The sequence below is a fragment of the Myxine glutinosa genome, chromosome 9 (assembly GCF_964187855.1).
Source record: "Myxine glutinosa chromosome 9, kmMyxGlut1.1, whole genome shotgun sequence".
Classification (NCBI taxonomy): domain Eukaryota; kingdom Metazoa; phylum Chordata; class Myxini; order Myxiniformes; family Myxinidae; genus Myxine; species Myxine glutinosa.
In genome coordinates this window covers 65281188-65298693 of record NC_136269.1, presented here as the reverse complement: position 1 = coordinate 65298693, position 17506 = coordinate 65281188, and the positions used below count along the sequence as shown (strand labels likewise).

The following is a 17506-nucleotide window of genomic DNA, read 5'->3' as shown; positions in this document are numbered from 1 at the left end:
GCTCCCAATGAACAGTTGTTGTGAGGAAGCCAAACACTTCAATCTAGGTTTCATCAGACCACAGAATCTGCCAGCTCTAAGGCTGAGAGTCCTTTAGGTGTTTTTTTGCAAACTCCAAGTGGGCTTTCATGTGTCTTTCACTGACGGGAGGCTTCCGTCTGGCCACTTTGCCATAAAGCCCAGATTGGTGGAGTGTTGCAGTGATGGTTGTACTTCTGGAAGTTTCTCCCATCTCCACACAGGATCTATGGAGCTCAGCCAGAGTGACCATCGGGGTCTTGGTCACCTTTCTTACCAAGGCCCTTCTCCCCCGATTGCTCAGTTTGGCCGGGCGGCCAGCTCTATGATGTGTCCTGGTTGTTCCAAACTTCTTCCATTTAAGAATTATGGAGGCCATTGTGCTCTTGGGAACCTTCAATGCAGCAGAATTTTTTTGTAGGCTTCCCCAGATCTGTGCCTCGGCACAATCCTGTCTCTGAGCTCTGCAGGCAGTTCCTTCGACTTCATGGCTTGGTTTTTGCTCTGATATGCATTGTCAGCTGTGAGACCTTATATAGACAGGTGTGTGCCTTTCCAAATCATGTCCAATCAATTGAATTTACCACAGGTGGACTCCAATCAAGGTGGAGAAACATCTCAAAGATGATCAAGAGAAATGGGAGGCACCTAAGCTAAATTTCACGTGTCACAGCAAAGGGTATGAATATTTATGTAAATGTGATATTTCAGTTTTTTCTTTTTAATAAATTTGCAAACTTTCTAAAATCCTGTTTTCTCTTTGTCATTATCGGGTATTGAGTGTAGATTGATGAGGGAAAAAATGAATTTAAACGATTTCAGGATAAGGCTGCAACATAACAAAATGTGAAAAAAGTGAAGGGGTCTGAATACTTTCTGAATGCACTGTACATATATATATATATATGGATGCCACAATAAGTTCATTGCCTTTTTCATCATTTTTTTTCAATGTAAAAGGGTAAGTCATGGAAAAATACATGTGCCAGTGCACGCAAGAATATGGCACACAGCTAATAGGGGAATATTATCCTCTTCTGTTTGCACTGCAGAACAGAACCAGGACGGGGAAGACCGAGAAAGACTTGGCTAAAGATGGTGGAAGAAGAAATGCGGGCAAGGGGGTTAACAAGGAGAGATGCAGAAAATAGGGCAAAATGGAGAAGATTGTCGTGGGGACCGCAAGGCTAACCCCCGCTCTAGCAGGGAAAATGGCCTTAAAATGCATGTTGTTGTGTTGTTGTTGTTTGCACTGCCCATGTTTCAGCTAACAATAAAATAACTACCTAATAAAAGATGCAACAAAATATACAGTATAACGACAAAGCAGAAGTAAGTGATGTGAAAACAGTTAAGAGAGAAACATGACACGATTAGTTAAGGATGAATTTATGTGCAAATACTTTTAAAACAAACTTCATCATCATAAAAAACCCAACAGAAAGGAAAGAAGTGGTGAGATGTAAAAAAAATCTTCTTTCTTTCTGATATTTACCAGACTCGGTGACATAGTGGTTGGAGTGTCTGCTTTGAGTCTGGGCGGTCGGTGGTTCGAACCCGACTCCAGCCGAGACGTACCAAAAACTTAAAAAACGGTATGTTCTGCTTCCTTGCTTGACGTTCAGCATTTAATAACGATTCAGCAACAGGGAACTGTTAGGTTTTGGATGGGAGTTATTTTACCAAAAAAAAAACGTTGGGTGTCCCAGAACATACATTTATATCCCCTCCCTGCTAGAGTAATAGCCACAGAAGTTGTTGCCTTAATTATCGCAGTTGTTTTCAAGTATCTCATGTGCTTTTGTGCTGGGTTTGTGTGTCCTTGTCTGGGCCATGTGTTCTTATCGGCCTGTTGCTGTATTTCATCCCCTTCCTCATTTCCTGTTTGTTCACCTCCCAGCTCATTTCCCTGCTTCCTCACTGTGCGTTACTACCGCCCTCCCCTTTTATATGACCTCACCCTTCCATGAGCCTCATATTTGTAGAAAATAAATAAATAAATAAAGCGTGTGTGTGAGAGAAAAGTGTGGCTGAACGTAAAAGATGCTCACCATCGCAGTCACCACGTGTGTTTAGTAAATACCCCGATGGGCAGTGTTTGCAGCGGTAGGACCCGGGCACGTTTATGCACAGTCCACCAGGGCAAAGAGACTCTTGCAGGCATTCGTTGATATCTGTAGGTGAAGAACATCTTCCAAAATATCCATTATTGTGACAGACACAAGCAAAAAACAGTTGGTTTGATGAAACTGTTACAAATGGACAATCCTGTCTTATGTCATCATAACTAGCTAAATCAATGCATAGTTGTTTTACTTTGGGATCCACAGCTTTAAAAATAAGGCAGATGACACGGTGCAGATAAAACTTGAATTCAACGAACCAAAAACAATAAAAAACAAGAAAAAGAGCAATCAGAGATTGCAACCCTCACCAGGATATATTTTCAGTGGTTTTCAAGGCTTTTGTGTCAAATCAAATATGGCGGCCGAACCACGTGACCGATGACGTCATTTTTTTTCTAAACTAATTTATTCCAAGATTATGCTCAAGAAATTTCATCTTGATCGGATGAAGTTTTGTACTTGTCGAATTATGACGTCATAATGGAGGCACCTATGACATCATCATTAACATATTTTATTCCCCATGGAGAGTTCTTTACAATGAGCCACATCTCAATTTTTTCTGTTCAGCACTTTCAGAGATATAGAGGTACAAAGTTTTTCGGTTTTTCCAAGATGGCGGCCGAACCACGTGACCCATGACGTCATCATTTTTTTTTCTCCACCAGTTAATGCCGACATGGCGCTCAAGAAATTTCATCTCAATTGGATGAAGTTTTGTACTTGTCGAATTATGACGTCATAATGGAGGAACCTAAGACATCATCATTAACATATTTTACTCCCCATGGAGAGTTCTTTACAATGAGCCGTCTCAATTTTTTCTATTCAGCGCTTTCGGAGATATAGAGGTGCAAAGTTTTTCGGTTTTTCCAAGATGGCGGCCGAACCACGTGACCTATGACGTCATAATTATCATTAAAGAATTATACAGGTGGAGTTGCACCTATGGTGAAAATTTCCTGTTAATCGGACTAACGGTTGCAGAGAAAATCATATTTATTCTGTGCGGACAAACAGACAGACAGACAGACAGACAAACAAACGGACTCAAATGCAATACCCTCTCCTCTGGCGAGGTAACTAGAGAGTTCATAGAAATATGCTACCCTGTGTCGTGTTCAAGTGTGCACTTCAATTTAAATAAAATAATGATTTTAAAGATTATTTAGAAAAATTTCCGGAAGTTTAGCACAATTGAAGCAGTCTTATACATCACCTTGTTTAATGTGTCCGAGTACTGCTAAACATAAGGATTTTGAACGTGCCAAGAAGGCGATTTGTGTTCTACAGTGCTCAAGTATGTAATTCAATTTAAATAAAATAAAGATTACAAAATTCGTAAAAATAAATTCATTCTGGACTTTACAGTTGTTTTACTGCCATGACACAGTGTTTATTACATCACCCTGCCTAACACGTTACATGAGTTATTCGTGCCTGTTGCATGTGTCCTTTGTGACAAAACAGCACGTTTCTTAAAAACAGCACGTTTCCTGTTTGGACTGATTTTTACCTCCGCCACCGAAGGTGGGCGGAGGTTATGTTTTCACCCCTGTCTGTCTGTTTGTCTGTCTGTCTGTGTTTGTGAACGGGATATCTCAATAAGTTGTCAAAAGTCATCAACTTGAGGATAGCTCAAAGGTCATCTTGAGGTCATATTTCTAAAATCGTCATTTTTCATCTGACTGACTTGAAAGTTGAACATTATTTGCATATTGTGTCACTGAATTCGGAAACCAACTATTTTTGAGGTCAAAAGATGAAAGGTCAACTCAAGGTTTAACTTCTAAAATCATGTTATCATCTGAAAAAAAAATCGATTTTCATCAGATTGACCTGAGCTTTGATCAAGATCATCAATTTTAATCTTAATGAAATTTACAAGTTGATGTATCCATGGCAACTTTTTTGGGGGGGCGGGGTGGATTTAGCAAGTATCGTGCTCTGCTCGATGTCTTTCTTGTTTGTCTGTCTGTTTGTTTGTTTGTGAACAGGATATCTCAAAAAGCTGCGGACGGATTCGGATGACATTTGGCGGAGATTTTGGGTATGTGACAAGGAGGAAATGATTAGATTTTGGTGAATATTCCCCCCCAAATTACCTCACCCCAAGCCCTCTCCCTCCCAAAGTTCTCTCGATGTCCCTGCTCTCAAATGTTGTGTTTGTGTCCTTCGCCCTCTCTCCCCATCTTGTCTACCGCTCCCCTTATTTTGTGTTTTATGTGTTGGTTTGTGTCGGTTTGACTTTTTGTGTGATTAATGTTAGCTCTTTCACGAGCCTCGAACTTGTATACAAATATATATATATATATATATATCCGGATCCGAATTTGGATCTGAGAATTTTTAAAGTGATTCTTCACCATGGAGAGACAGGGCAAAAAACGATATTTATCGCGATATTTCAAAACGTTATGGACGAATTCAGACGAAACTTGATGGACAGGTTAGGTGTGTGACAAGGACGAATCAATTCGATTTTGGTGAAGATCCGAATGTGGATCCTGATACGAGGATTTTAAAAATCTTTAAGTGAATCTTCACCATTGAGTGATCAGGCCAAAAACGATATATAGCACGATATTTCAAAAAGTTGAGGACCGATTATGACAAAACCAGGTGGACAAGTTGCTTAGGCAACAAGAACAGGCCGATTCGATTTGGGCTCAGGTCCGAATCCAGGTCTGACCCATTAGTGGGATACAACATGTAATTTGTTCAGCCTGGCAGAGGTATGCCCTCTACCGAGTGCCGTCGCAGTTAATTTTGTTTTACTGCCAGACAGGCAGACAGAGTTAAAAAAAAACAAACTCACTTCTCTCTGCGCATGTTCGATCGGGACAAATTCAGAGCCAATGTCCGGTAAAACGGCAACTTGTTTTCCTGTGCATGTTCCGATTTGTGTTCAAAACATAACATCCAATTTAAATTAAGTTGTTTCTGACGTTTGTAGACGGACAGACGGAGAGACAGACAAACATGAACCAATTGCGTAACCCCACTTTTCGCTTCACATGCATGGGGCCATTAGGAGTCGAAAGTTAGAAAGAGAGGAGAAAGATAAGGAAACTATGGGGATGGGAAAACAGTCATTGGGAGGGAGAGGGAGTTTTCAGTGTTTGTATATATTAAATAAAGATTGCCTTGTTGAGTCATCTTTACATTATGAGAAAGAAAGGTGGAAAAAAGAACAAAATGAAAAATAAACAATGACAGTCAGAAAAAAAAAATAAGCAGAGTAAAACAGAACAAACACAAAAAGGTAGTCACCATGGCAAGTTGTCAGATTGTGAATTTTTGTCTTCACAAACCCTTGCCTGCACCAACAAGTGTAAGAGCCTGGTGTGTTTCTACAATGCCCGTTTCCTTGGCATGGATCTGACTCACACTCGTTTACGTCTTGAGGGCAAAGAGGGAGATAGAGAGAAAGGGATAACAAAATCACTTGTCTGATCTTCCCGAGTGACAAGCATGAGCTATAAAGTCCCAGGGTTGCACTAAACAAGTCGTACTTCAGCCATCGTGCTTTCTCTGTTGCATCAGCGTGGTGCTTGTGGTTTTAAAACGATGGGTAGTCAAAAAGTTATTCGAGTGAGATACAATTGTCCAGTGTTTCTTCTTTTTAAATAGACAAGTCCAATGCCTTCAGAAAGTATTGACATCCCTTGATGTTTTTCACATTTTGTTGTGTTACAGCCTGAATTTAAAATTGATTAAACTGTTTTTTTTTGTCACTGATCTACACATAATACTCCACAATGTCAAAGTGGAATTTTTTTTCTTTTTTTTTTACAAATAATTAAAAATGAAATACAGAAATATCTAATTTACATAAGTATTCAACTCCCTGATTAACTATTTCGTAGCAGCACCTTTGGCAGCGATTACAGCTTCGAGTCTTCTTGGGTATGTCTGTACCAGCTTTGCACACTTTCATTTGGGGAGTTTCTCCCATTCTTTCTTGCAGATTTGCTCAGGCTCTGTCAAATTGGACGGGAAGCGTCGGTGAACAGCAATCTTTAAGCTTTTCCACAGATTCTCAATGGGATTCTAGTCTGGGCTTTGGCTGAGTCACTCAAGGACTTGCACATTCTTATTCTGAAGCCATTCCACTATTGCGTTGGCTGTATGCTTGGGGTCATGGTCCTGTTGGAATGTAAATCTTTGCCACAGTCTAAGGTCTTTTGCACTCTGAAGCAGGTTATCCTCATCAATTTGCCTGTATTTGGCTCCATTAATTCTTCCCCTCTATCCTTACAAGTCTTCCAGTCCCTGCCACTGAAAAGCATCCCCATAGCATAATGCAGCCACCACCATGCTTCTTGCTAGGGATGGTATTAGATGGGTGATGAGCTGTGCTTGGTTCCCGCTAGATGTAGCGCTTTGCATTCAGGCCAAAGACTTCAATTTCCATCTCATCAGACCACAGAATCTTTTGCATCTTGCTCTTAGAGTCTTTCACGTGCCTTTTTGCAAACTCCAAGAGTGCTCTCATGTCCCTTTTTCTCAGGAGTGGCTTCCGTCTGGCCATTCTCCCATAAAGCCTAGATTTGTAAAATGCTGCAGAGACTGTTGTCCTTCCAGCAGGTTCTCCCATCTTAGCCAAGGACCTCTCTACTTCTGTCAGAGTGGTCATTGGTTTGGTCGAACAGCCTACTCTAAGAAGAGTCTGGTAGTTCGATATTTTTTTCCATTTCCAAATGATGGAGCTCACTGTGCTCTTGGAAAATCAACACTCTAAAAATTGTTTTATACCCTTGTCCAGATCTATGCTTCCTCACAATTCTATCTCGGAGTTCTATAGAATGTTCCTTGGCGTTAATGGTGGAGTTTCTGCTCCGACATGCATTGTCAATTGCGGCACCTTGTATAGAAAGGTGTGTGTCTTTCTAAATTATTTCCAATCAATTTAATTGGCCACATGTGGACTCCAATCAAGTTGTAGAGACATCTCAAGGATGATCAAAGGAAATTGGATGCACCTCAGTTCAATCTGCCGTGTCATAGTAAAAGTGTTGGTACTTATTTACTCAGGACATTTCAGCTTTTTGTTTTTAACTATTATGTAAAATTTTCTAAATAAATAAATAAATTCCACTTTGACACTTGATGTTATTAAGTGTAGATCAGTGCCAAAAATAATAATCTCAATTTAATCCATTTTAAATTCAAGGTGTAACACAACAAAATGTGAAAAAGTCAAGTGGTGTGAATACTTTCTGAAGGCACTGTAAATACGCAAATACCAGTCATTAAAAAAAGGTTTTAATGATTAGATACATGAGACAAAGCTGGCAATAATCTATAAGAGAAGAATCTATAAGAGAGAGAAGGCCTGATTGAGCATGCAGGCACAATATTCATGATCCTGATTCTTACCCAAGCAGGCAGAACCCGTTCTGTCAATAGCAAGTCCCGCTGGACAGGAGCACTTGAAACTCCCTTCCATGTTTGTACAGCGCCCGTTGGTGCATGCACGTGGAAACTGGTTGCATTCATCAATATCTGAAAAAGCAACAGCAGAAGTTCTGTAAAGAGGCTTCCAGGAATATTACTAAGTCTCGCAGTTTGTAAGTTGGTACTGTCGCAACAAAAACAAACAAATTATATAATTTTTAGCCAGGCAGTCCGTCACTCTCTGGAAAGTCCAAAGTGCAGCCAACCGTGATCCTTGCGGTCAATCCTAAACTCACGGAGTATTTCCACACATGTGATGAGGTGATGTGGTGCGGAAATGTTTCATGCACTATAATTTTCGTTTACACTGCAAAGGCTCGAGGAACAACAGCTTATTATGCAGCATTTAATAAGAAGTAATTGAGCATTATTTTATACTACTTACTTGTATCACATATAAAAGTACAAAAATCGCATTATGACAAAGTATATGATACATTGAGCAAACAACTTGCAATTAAACATCAAATGGCAAATCACATGAGAGCAAACAATGCCAAGAATGTAATAAACACTGAGCAAACAGAGGCAGAGTCAGGGTGCACCAACACACGATAAAGAACACACTGTGTTTAATTCCTCCATCCCTTCCCTCTCCCCTTCGCAAACAACAGAGAGGCACAATATAAAAATTTGAAGGGAAGATGATTCTGGAAATGAGAAATACGTTGGAGGGGATTTAGGTTAGGGAGAGCACGTGATTTTCACTGCAGAGCTAAAGAGAGAAACAAGAAGAGAATCACAAGAGACGTTATTAGGGAAGCAGGGACACCTGTTACATGTTTAACCGTGGTACTGACACAAAAACGGACATTAAAAAGACTCCCATTAGATCAATAATGCCACCTCAAGAGATCTTTAACAGAGAAGTGCAGGTGAGAAACTATATGTTGGATTATAGTCGTACAACTTGAAGGATCTCATATACAATGCATTCAGAAAGTATTCACACCCCTTGACTTTTTCACATTTTGTTGCGTTACAGAAAGAATTAAAAATGGATTGAATGGAAATTTTTTTGTCACTGATCTACACATAGTACCGCATAATGTCTACGTTGATTTTTTTAATATAATTTTTTCACAAATTAATTAAAAATAAAAAAGCCGTAATGTGTTGAGTCAATAAGTATCCAAACTCTTTGCTATAACCCTCCAAATTGAGCTCAGCTGCATCCAATTTCCTTTGATCATCCTTGAGATGTCTCAACAACTTGATTGCAGTTCACTTCAATTGATTGGACATGATTTAGAAAGAAACACACCATTCTATACAATGTCCCACAATTGACAGTGCATATCAGAGCAGAAACTCTACCATGAAGTCCAAGGAACTGTCCGTAGAACTCCGATATAAAATTTTCAGCAGGCGTAGATCTGGGGAAGAGCATAAAACAATTTATAGCGTCTTGAAATATCCCAAGAGCACAGTGAGCTCCATCATTAGGAAATGGAAAGAATATGGAACTACCCAGACTCTTCCTAGAGCTGGCCATCCGGCCAAACTGAGCAACCTGGAAAGGACCTTGGTCAGGGAGGTGACCAAGAAACCAATGACCACTCTGAGAGAACTATAGAGTTCCTTTGCTGAGATGGGAGAACCTGGCAGATGGACAACAGTCTGCAGCACTTCACAAATCAAGGCTTTATAGAAGAGTGGCCAAAACGAAGCCACACCTGAAAAAGGCACATGACAGCACACATGGAGTTTGCAAAAACACACGTGAAAGAATCTGGGTGCATGAGGCAAAAGATTCGGTGGTTTGATGAGATGAAAATTGAACACTTTGGCCTGAATGCAAAGCACGACGTCTGGTGGAAACCAAACACAGCTCATCACCCATCTAACACCATCACTACCATGAAGCATGGTGGAGGCAGCATCATGCTTTGGAGATGCTTTTGAGAGGCAGAGACTGGGAGACTTGTAATGATAGAGGAAACAATGAATGGAGCCAAATACTGGCAAATCCTTGAGGAGAACCTGCTTCAGATTGCAAAAGATCTTGGACTGCGGTGAAGATTTACGTTACAACAGGACAATGACCCCGAGCATACAGCCGAAGCAACACTGGAATGGCTTCAGAAAAAGAACGTAAAAGTCCTCGAGCGACCCAGCCAAAGCCCAGACCTGAATACCATTGAGAATCTGTGGAAAAACTTGAAGATTGCTGTTCACCGACACTCCCCATCCAACATTACAGAGCTTGAGCAAATCTGCAAGGAAGAATTGGAGAAACTCCCCAAATCTAGATGTGCAAAGCTGATGCAGACATACCTAAGAAGACTCGAAGCTGTAATCGCTGGCAAAGGTGCTTCTACGAAGTATTGATTCAGGGGGTTGAATACTTATGTAAATTAGATATTTCTGCATTTCTTTTTAAATTCTTTTGTAAAAAATTCTAAAAACAAAATTCCACTTAGACATTATGTGGTATTGTGTGTAGATCAGTGACAACACATCTCAATTTAATCCATTTTAAATTCAGACTGTAGCACTACAAAATGTGAAAAAGTCAAAGGGTGTGAATACTTTCTGAAGGCACTGTACATCAGCCATATGAGATTTATAATGTGTTAAGGTACATCAGCCATATGAGATTTATAATGTGTTAAGGTACATCAGCCATATGAGATTGTGTTGAGGTACATACATTTGTTAAGGTACATCAGCCATATGAGATTTATAATGTGTTGAGGAACATCAGCCATATGAGATTTATAATGTATTGAGGTGCATCAGCCATATAGAAAAGAACCACCTTTAGAGGCCATTTTCCCCCGCACAGCATGGGTTGGCCTTAGAGGGTTGGCAGTTTAGAGGCCATTTTTCCCCGCACAGCATGGGTTGGCCTTTTTTTGGGGCACCGTGGTCCCCTTTTTGGAGCAATGTTTTACGGCCGGATGCCCTTCCTGCCGCCAACCCTGTTAGTCGCCTCTTGCAACACACAGGGAATTACCAGCTTTTTGGAGCAATGTTTTATGGCCGGATGCCCTTCCTGCCACCAACCCTGTTAGTCATCTCTTGCGACACACAAGGAATTACCAGCTTTTTGGAGCAATGTTTTATGGCCGGATGCCCTTCCTGCCACCAACCCTGTTAGTCGCCTCTTGCAGCACACAGGGAATTACCAGCTTTTTGGAGCAATGTTTTATGGCCGGATGCCCTTCCTGCCACCAACCCTGTTAGTCATCTCTTGCGACACACAAGGAATTACCAGCTTTTTGGAGCAATGTTTTATGGCCGGATGCCCTTCCTGCCACCAACCCTGTTAGTCGCCTCTTGCAGCACACAGGGAATTACCAGCTTTTTGGAGCAGTGTTTTATGGCCGGATGCCCTTCCTGCCACCAACCCTGTTAGTCACCTCTTGCGACACACAGGGAATTACCAGTGAGAACTGGTACTCAACTTGCCAACCTCGGATGGATGACAGGCTGAGTCAACCCCCATGGCGTTAATTCAGCGATCGACCGGATTCGAACCCAGGATCCTAGGATCTCAAGCCGGCACCCTAACCGCTAAGCCAACACCAAGCTTGCGCATCAGCCATATGAGATTTATAATGCATTGAGGTACATCAGCCATATTAGATTGTGTTAAGGTACATACATGTGTTATGGTACATCAGCCATGAGATTTATAATGTGTACTACCAGAAAGGAGGGGGTAGAGCTTGGAAAATGTTGACATTTTCCCACATGATTAGTACTAGATCAACAGCAAAATTATTGATATAAAAGGTAATGACTGAAGGATTATAAACACAACATCAAAATGAAACTTTTTGAGATTACTCAGTATATCTTACACACAAATAAATTCTGTGAAAACGTAATGGCAGGAATCAATATTGTTCTCACCAACACAGTGACCAAGATGCTGCAGGAATTCATAGCCAAAGTTGCATTCACAGTAGTAGCTGTTGGCTTGATCCTTGCACACACCTGGTCCACACACCTCAGGTTTGGATGCGCACTCTGTGTCAAAACGATGCTCACGTCACGAGTGTCATATAATAAGTTATTTATGGCACATAATGCTGATAAATGTATAAGAAATAAAATGGAAGCACAACAAAAGTGCTGCAAAAACCGACAAAAGATACGATTATTAATATTACATCTTCTGCTCCCAAAGGTGGGAGGAAAAAAAAATTGGAAAAAAGGATGAGGAGGAAGGATGACAGGATCGACAAAGGAAAGGAGATTATAGTAGTGTGGGAGAAGTGGGTAAGAAAGGGAAAGAGCGCTGTAAGTTGAATGGAGGAAGGATGGGCAAAATAAGAGGCATTCAAGAGCATGCTGGGTGGTGGAAGGGGGAAAAGATCCGATGATTGTGGTAGAATCCAGCCATATTTGCATACGTAATAAATAAGGGGCTGCTTGAGTAACTTGAAAGTCAGATTAATTAAGTTTTCAATTGAACCTTAAAAAAAATTTGTATGACAGCAGATTCTTGCCAACTTCAATGGCCACAAATTTGTATCTAGCAAATCATATAGGGAGCTACTTCGACCAATCAGCGCAATTGTAATACTTCCAATTACAAAAAAAAATTGTATACAAAGTTGAGATTCGTGTAAGAGCTAACAGATAAAACACAAAAACATAAGCAGAGACACAAAAAATATAAAATAAAGGGAGTGGGAGACAAGAGGGGGAGAGAGAGGGAAGCACACAAGCACAAGAACAGTAGAGAACAGGGACATCGGTAGATCTGTGGAAGGGGGAGGACAGGCGGGGGAGGACAGGCGGGGGAGGACAGGCGGGGGAGGGGGAGAAGGGGTACACGGTATAAAATAAATGGACACTACTCGGACTTTCAGGAAAGAAGTCGGAGAATGAAAGAGTTGGATTTGGCATGTATTAAAGGGGGGTAGAAAAGATCAAGGTTTTGGATGGGGGAAGGTAAGAGATGGTGGTGAACAGCTGTTTTGAAGACCTGGAGGGAGGTGTGGGACTGAAGAGAGTGTGGGAGTTTATTCCAGAGGCGGGAGAAAAGAGGAATGAAAGAGAGAAGGTGAGCAGAGAGCCTTGATTTTGGCAGTTTCACCATAAGAGGGTTGCTGGCAGATCATGTGCGAGCTGAAGGAATATTTGGGGGACAGCGAAGAGACAGAGCTGGGGGAGCAAGGCCGGAGAGGAGTCGGTAGAAGATATAAAGACCACCAACCTGCCTGCGGTGAAAGTGAGTAAAAGGCCCTCAGAATCAGCTTCATCGTGGGAGATACCAATGATTCTGAAAGTTTTGGTTTCTACAGCGTGAAGCCGAGCTACGTGTGAGGCAGGAGCACCAGCCCAGAGTGGAGAGCAGTATTCAATCAAGCTGTGGATGACAGCCTCGTATGTGGTGAGAAGCTCAGGTGTGCCAAGGAAGGACTTCGCATGACGGAAGATGCCCAGTTGGCGACTGGCTTTGGAGGCCAGCTTGGAAATGTGGTTTCCCAGGAAAGATCATGGCAGATAGTAAGACCGAAAAGCTTGAGTGACAGAACTTCTTCAAGAGGATTGTTCACAAAGTATATGGGAGGGTTTTCCAGGTGGTCTTTTCGGAGAGACATAGTAAGAGTGTGAGATTTGTCAGGATTGATAGTCATATTCCACTTGATTGACCAGTCTGTGATATTGTCCAGGTCTGCAGAGAGTGAAGAGGCTGCTGCCTGCCGATCTGAGGGTTGAGATATTGAGCGGCAGAGAGTGGAGTCATCAGCAAAGAGATAGAGAGGATTTTCAGGAGAGTCAGAGAGATCATTGATGAATACCAAACAAAGCACAGGGCCCAGAACACTGCCTTGAGGAACTCCAGCCTGAACAGGAAGGGGAGATGAGAGAATTCCATTCAGGGCCACGCGTTGACTGCGACCGGAGAGGAAGCCCGCAAGCCATGTGTGGAGATTACCATGGATACCAAAGGAGGAGAGTTTGGTGAGCAGAGCGGGGTGCCAGACCGTATCGAAGGCACGTGATATGTCAAGGGAGACAGCTCTAATTTCGTGTTTGGCATTGAGGACCTCCATCCATTGTTGAGACAGCAGAAGCAGCATGCCCAGAGTAGAATGACCTGGTCTGAATCCAAATTAATGACCAGAGATCAAGCCATTGGAGAAGAGGCTGGATTTGATGTCAGAAGTGGTGATGCATTATATGACCCTGCTGATTATTGGGAGCAGGCTGATTGGTCTATCGTTGCAAGGATCTGTTTTGCTACTGTACTACTATTAATGCTACTATGGCCTTAGTAGCATTACATTAATATCGATTAATGGCCTTAGTAGCATCAGTACAGATAATCTACGCTCCACCTGGTGAGGGAAGGGAGCTTTATTGAAAAGGAAATTAATAAATGAAATAATTATTGTAATTCTCACTAATTATATTATTCAACGACAGAACATATTGTTACAGACACGACTTTGATGTTAAGGTGGGCCGAGCGGAATGGCCGTCGTGTCCGCACAAATTACCCGACTATACTCGACGTTGACGAAGTCGCGCTACGCTGGCTCAATAAGAAAAAGAAGACACCCGGCTGGGTTATAATGACACAATACGACACCAGGGGTTCAGTTCTCAAGACCTCCGGAGGAGGTTATATTAAGGCGGAAGGTTAGATTACAACTACAAGAGGGACAGCATAGAAAGACAGGCACTTAGACACACTCTTATATTAACCCTAGACAGACGACAGATAAACGGGACAACGCTGACTCACACGGGGTTTGATGGCTAGGAAAGGCAGATAGCGATGGCTCAAGGTGCACTCTTGGCTCAAAGCAGAATCGACTCGGTCCGGTCCAGAGATGCAGGGAGGTCACAGCGCTCGGAAGGCGACGTTCTTTCTCCAAGCTGAGGCGCATCTGTTTCAGCGCTCGCAGGTCCGTCTTTCTCCAGCTGGGGGCGAATCTCTCGTCACATCCGGCCCGTGGCCGCGTATATCCGGCGGGGAGTGACACGCCCTCGGCTCGTTAGCTCCGCCTCGTGGAATCGGCACGTTGCTTCTCATTGGGTGCGTGCGGGGGGTTTACCAGGCTCCGCCCTTGACGAGGAGCTGACAAGGAGCCCCTTCGTGGTAACCCCGTGGAGCGCGTGGTCAATGGCGCTAATCGAGCCGGTGTGAGGACGCATCCTCCCCCGCTCCGCCGCCATCTCCTCTGTTGTTGTTGTAATTGTTGTTGTAGTTGTTGTTATTGTTGTTGTTTGGGGAAGAAGATGGGAGGAGGTATGGGAAAGGTCCTAAACTCACTACTGATGCCATATAATCACATTCTGGTGCAACGAAGAGTCATAATTAATGGAAACGAGGCCTTAACTGACATAGATTAAGAATAACTAGGAAGATGTCCGAAAGTTGTCTACGTGTGGTGCGGTGGACCTGGGCACGACATTTAATGGGGGAATAAGGGGAAGGTCGGCTCTACTGATTGTTATTTACATGCAATGGGACTAGGGAATGGGGGATTGGGGAAAGTTGGGGAGTATTGGAGAAAATAGGGGAATATTTACAAGCGGATATGGAGGCCAAATTCCATATTCGCAACATTGCACCCTTCTCTACCCTCGGGGCGTCCCGACCCGATAAATTTTTACCTACTTTAGTGTGGCACGCAATGTAGTTCCCTCTACTATTAACTCTACCCTGAGTGCGACAGTTTTACAGATATTCACAAATGAGTAAATATGTCCCCCTGCGACGTTGCACCCTTCTCCTCACAGAAACACACCCACAGGATAACCGAATCCGGAAAGAATTCTCAAACTAAACATACAGCCGGTAGGGAGCATTATTTACAAGACTACGCTGCTATTTACACTACGATCCAGGACCTGTTTTTGGAGGAACACATGCAGATGTTATGCATAGAGAGAGCGCGCTTGCCAGCATCGATACACCAACCCACGAGTGCTCTGTGGCCGACGGCCTTTAATAACGTGCAGAGCACCCTTTCCGAGCATCAACAGCACCACCCCACCACCAATCGGTGCAGTCACCATTGTTCATTGGAATAAAAATAAATTCGACAACCCCTAACCCTGCAGGTGTCTCTTGCTCTTCTTGTGGTGCACTTGGTGTCAACTAAAAGTGGTTCACCTGTATGGCATAGGTGCCACGTTGACCCATAGGTCCATCCCCGGGTGGTGCTTGGCCGCAAACGAACTGCGGTCCATTGTGGGTGGCCACAAACATTGCGGTCCATATGGTGTATCGATCCCGGCAGCAAACAGCGAAAGTGCAGGCCCACAACTGCGCAGCCAGCACCTCTCTTTCCTCTCTCTCTACCCCAAAGCCAGATCCTCGGAGGTGGGAGACAAAAGAAGCAGACAAGTGAGTAAGGTGGTAAGGGCGCAAAAGTGCACGCAATATAAGGTAATGCACACTGGGGGCACATGGGAACCAGGTGAGACAGGTACGTTCCTATCGTACGCCCCCCCCCCACCAGGTAACCTACATGGCCCCTCCCTTACCCCTTACTGCATCCACAAAACACAACACTACCCATAAACATCTACTTTACAAATCAACAAACATCCCTACTGTCTTCCCCGTTCCTCCCATAAACCAAATTCGTCTTCTCTCCCTCCTAACCAATCAAATTTGCCATTTTCAACTCTCATCAAAATTTGCCATTTTCAACTCAACATCAAAATTTGCCATTACCAATTCATCATCAGTCCCTCCTAGGGAGGGAGAGATGGAATCACCCCAATGTCTCATCCACGTCGTGATGCGTCTCACAAATCCTCACAGCAATCTCATTTCCTGCACAAAACAAAGAAAACACAGGTGTGGAGTCATCATCATCACCACAGGTAAGTGGCTGCGTATGGTGCGACAGGTTCATCAATCCTAACTATTTCCTAAATGACTTTAACAACTTTACACTACCCGGGGTCTTCCTCCGGCCAAACCATTGGCCCTCTTACACTATGGGTTCTAAAAACCAATTCCCATTGGCCAAACTGTGGTGCTCTTCAATTTGGGGTCTCACTCCCCCGATTTATCTCCCGGTGCCCTCGTACAATTTCTGGGCTGCGACGTGTACCTCTCCCAGTGGGTCTACCCACCTGCACACCTCCACCACTGCAGTTGCCTCCGAGCTTACCTGCTCCTTACCCTAACCTAACTACCTGGGGAAGGCCCTTTGGCTCTCTCCCCACTCGGTGCCCTCTCTGGCACTGGGCTGCCCGATCCACACCCGGGATCCTCAGGCACCCACTCACAACTACCGGCTCCCAGAGCCCACCTGCGGCCTCACCTGGCCGACATCCTCACAGTGGTGGAGTGCCCAACCAACTACACACACTAACAGGCTACACGCCCAGCCATTTCCACAACACTAATGCACCCATCCACAACACCATTCTGCAACCGCACCACAAATGCCAATATCCAACCACAATTTACCTGCACCCTCTACCTAACACTTACACTACCCGCCCCGGGTATCCGTGAAAGGGGTCCACTCTTCCCCCATCCACACCTTCGCACCATGCACACCACTCCGTACCACTCACTCCAACTCTCTCCACACACCTGTACCTGCACACCTGTGCTCTCACACCTGGTGCCACCTGCACCCTTCTCTCCCCAAGCGCATTCGCGCTGATCCACACACTCACTACTCATACACTGCTCCACACACCTGTCCAGTTGCACACCTGTGCAATCACACCTGTTCAATTCTCACACACACGGCATCATCTCAGCTAACTACTCCCTTCTGAAACTTGCGCTTCCCAGTCGTCCCTTTAAACTATTGCGCTCCCACGTCATTATCATCCATACTAATCTACCTGCGTCCCCACTACAGGTATCAGTCACTAACTAAACTTAACGTCACCTAATGTCAATCTTCGCTAGATCCCTACACACCATATATCCTAACCCACCCGGGCTAGTTTTC

At 43.5% G+C, this 17506-nt stretch overlaps 1 protein-coding gene across 1 annotated transcript in view; it reads right to left on the bottom strand.

Annotated features, from left to right (window-relative positions):
* Nucleotides 1–17506, bottom strand: part of LTBP1 (latent transforming growth factor beta binding protein 1) — a 343539-nt gene that overhangs the window by 88420 nt on the left and 237613 nt on the right. The window contains exons 16-19 of the mRNA XM_068129074.2: nt 11466–11582; nt 7527–7652; nt 5418–5546; nt 2070–2192 (exon numbers count right to left, since the gene is read on the bottom strand). Coding sequence (XP_067985175.2) covers nt 2070–2192; nt 5418–5546; nt 7527–7652; nt 11466–11582 — 495 coding nt within the window. The remainder of the gene's footprint in view (nt 1–2069; nt 2193–5417; nt 5547–7526; nt 7653–11465; nt 11583–17506) is intronic.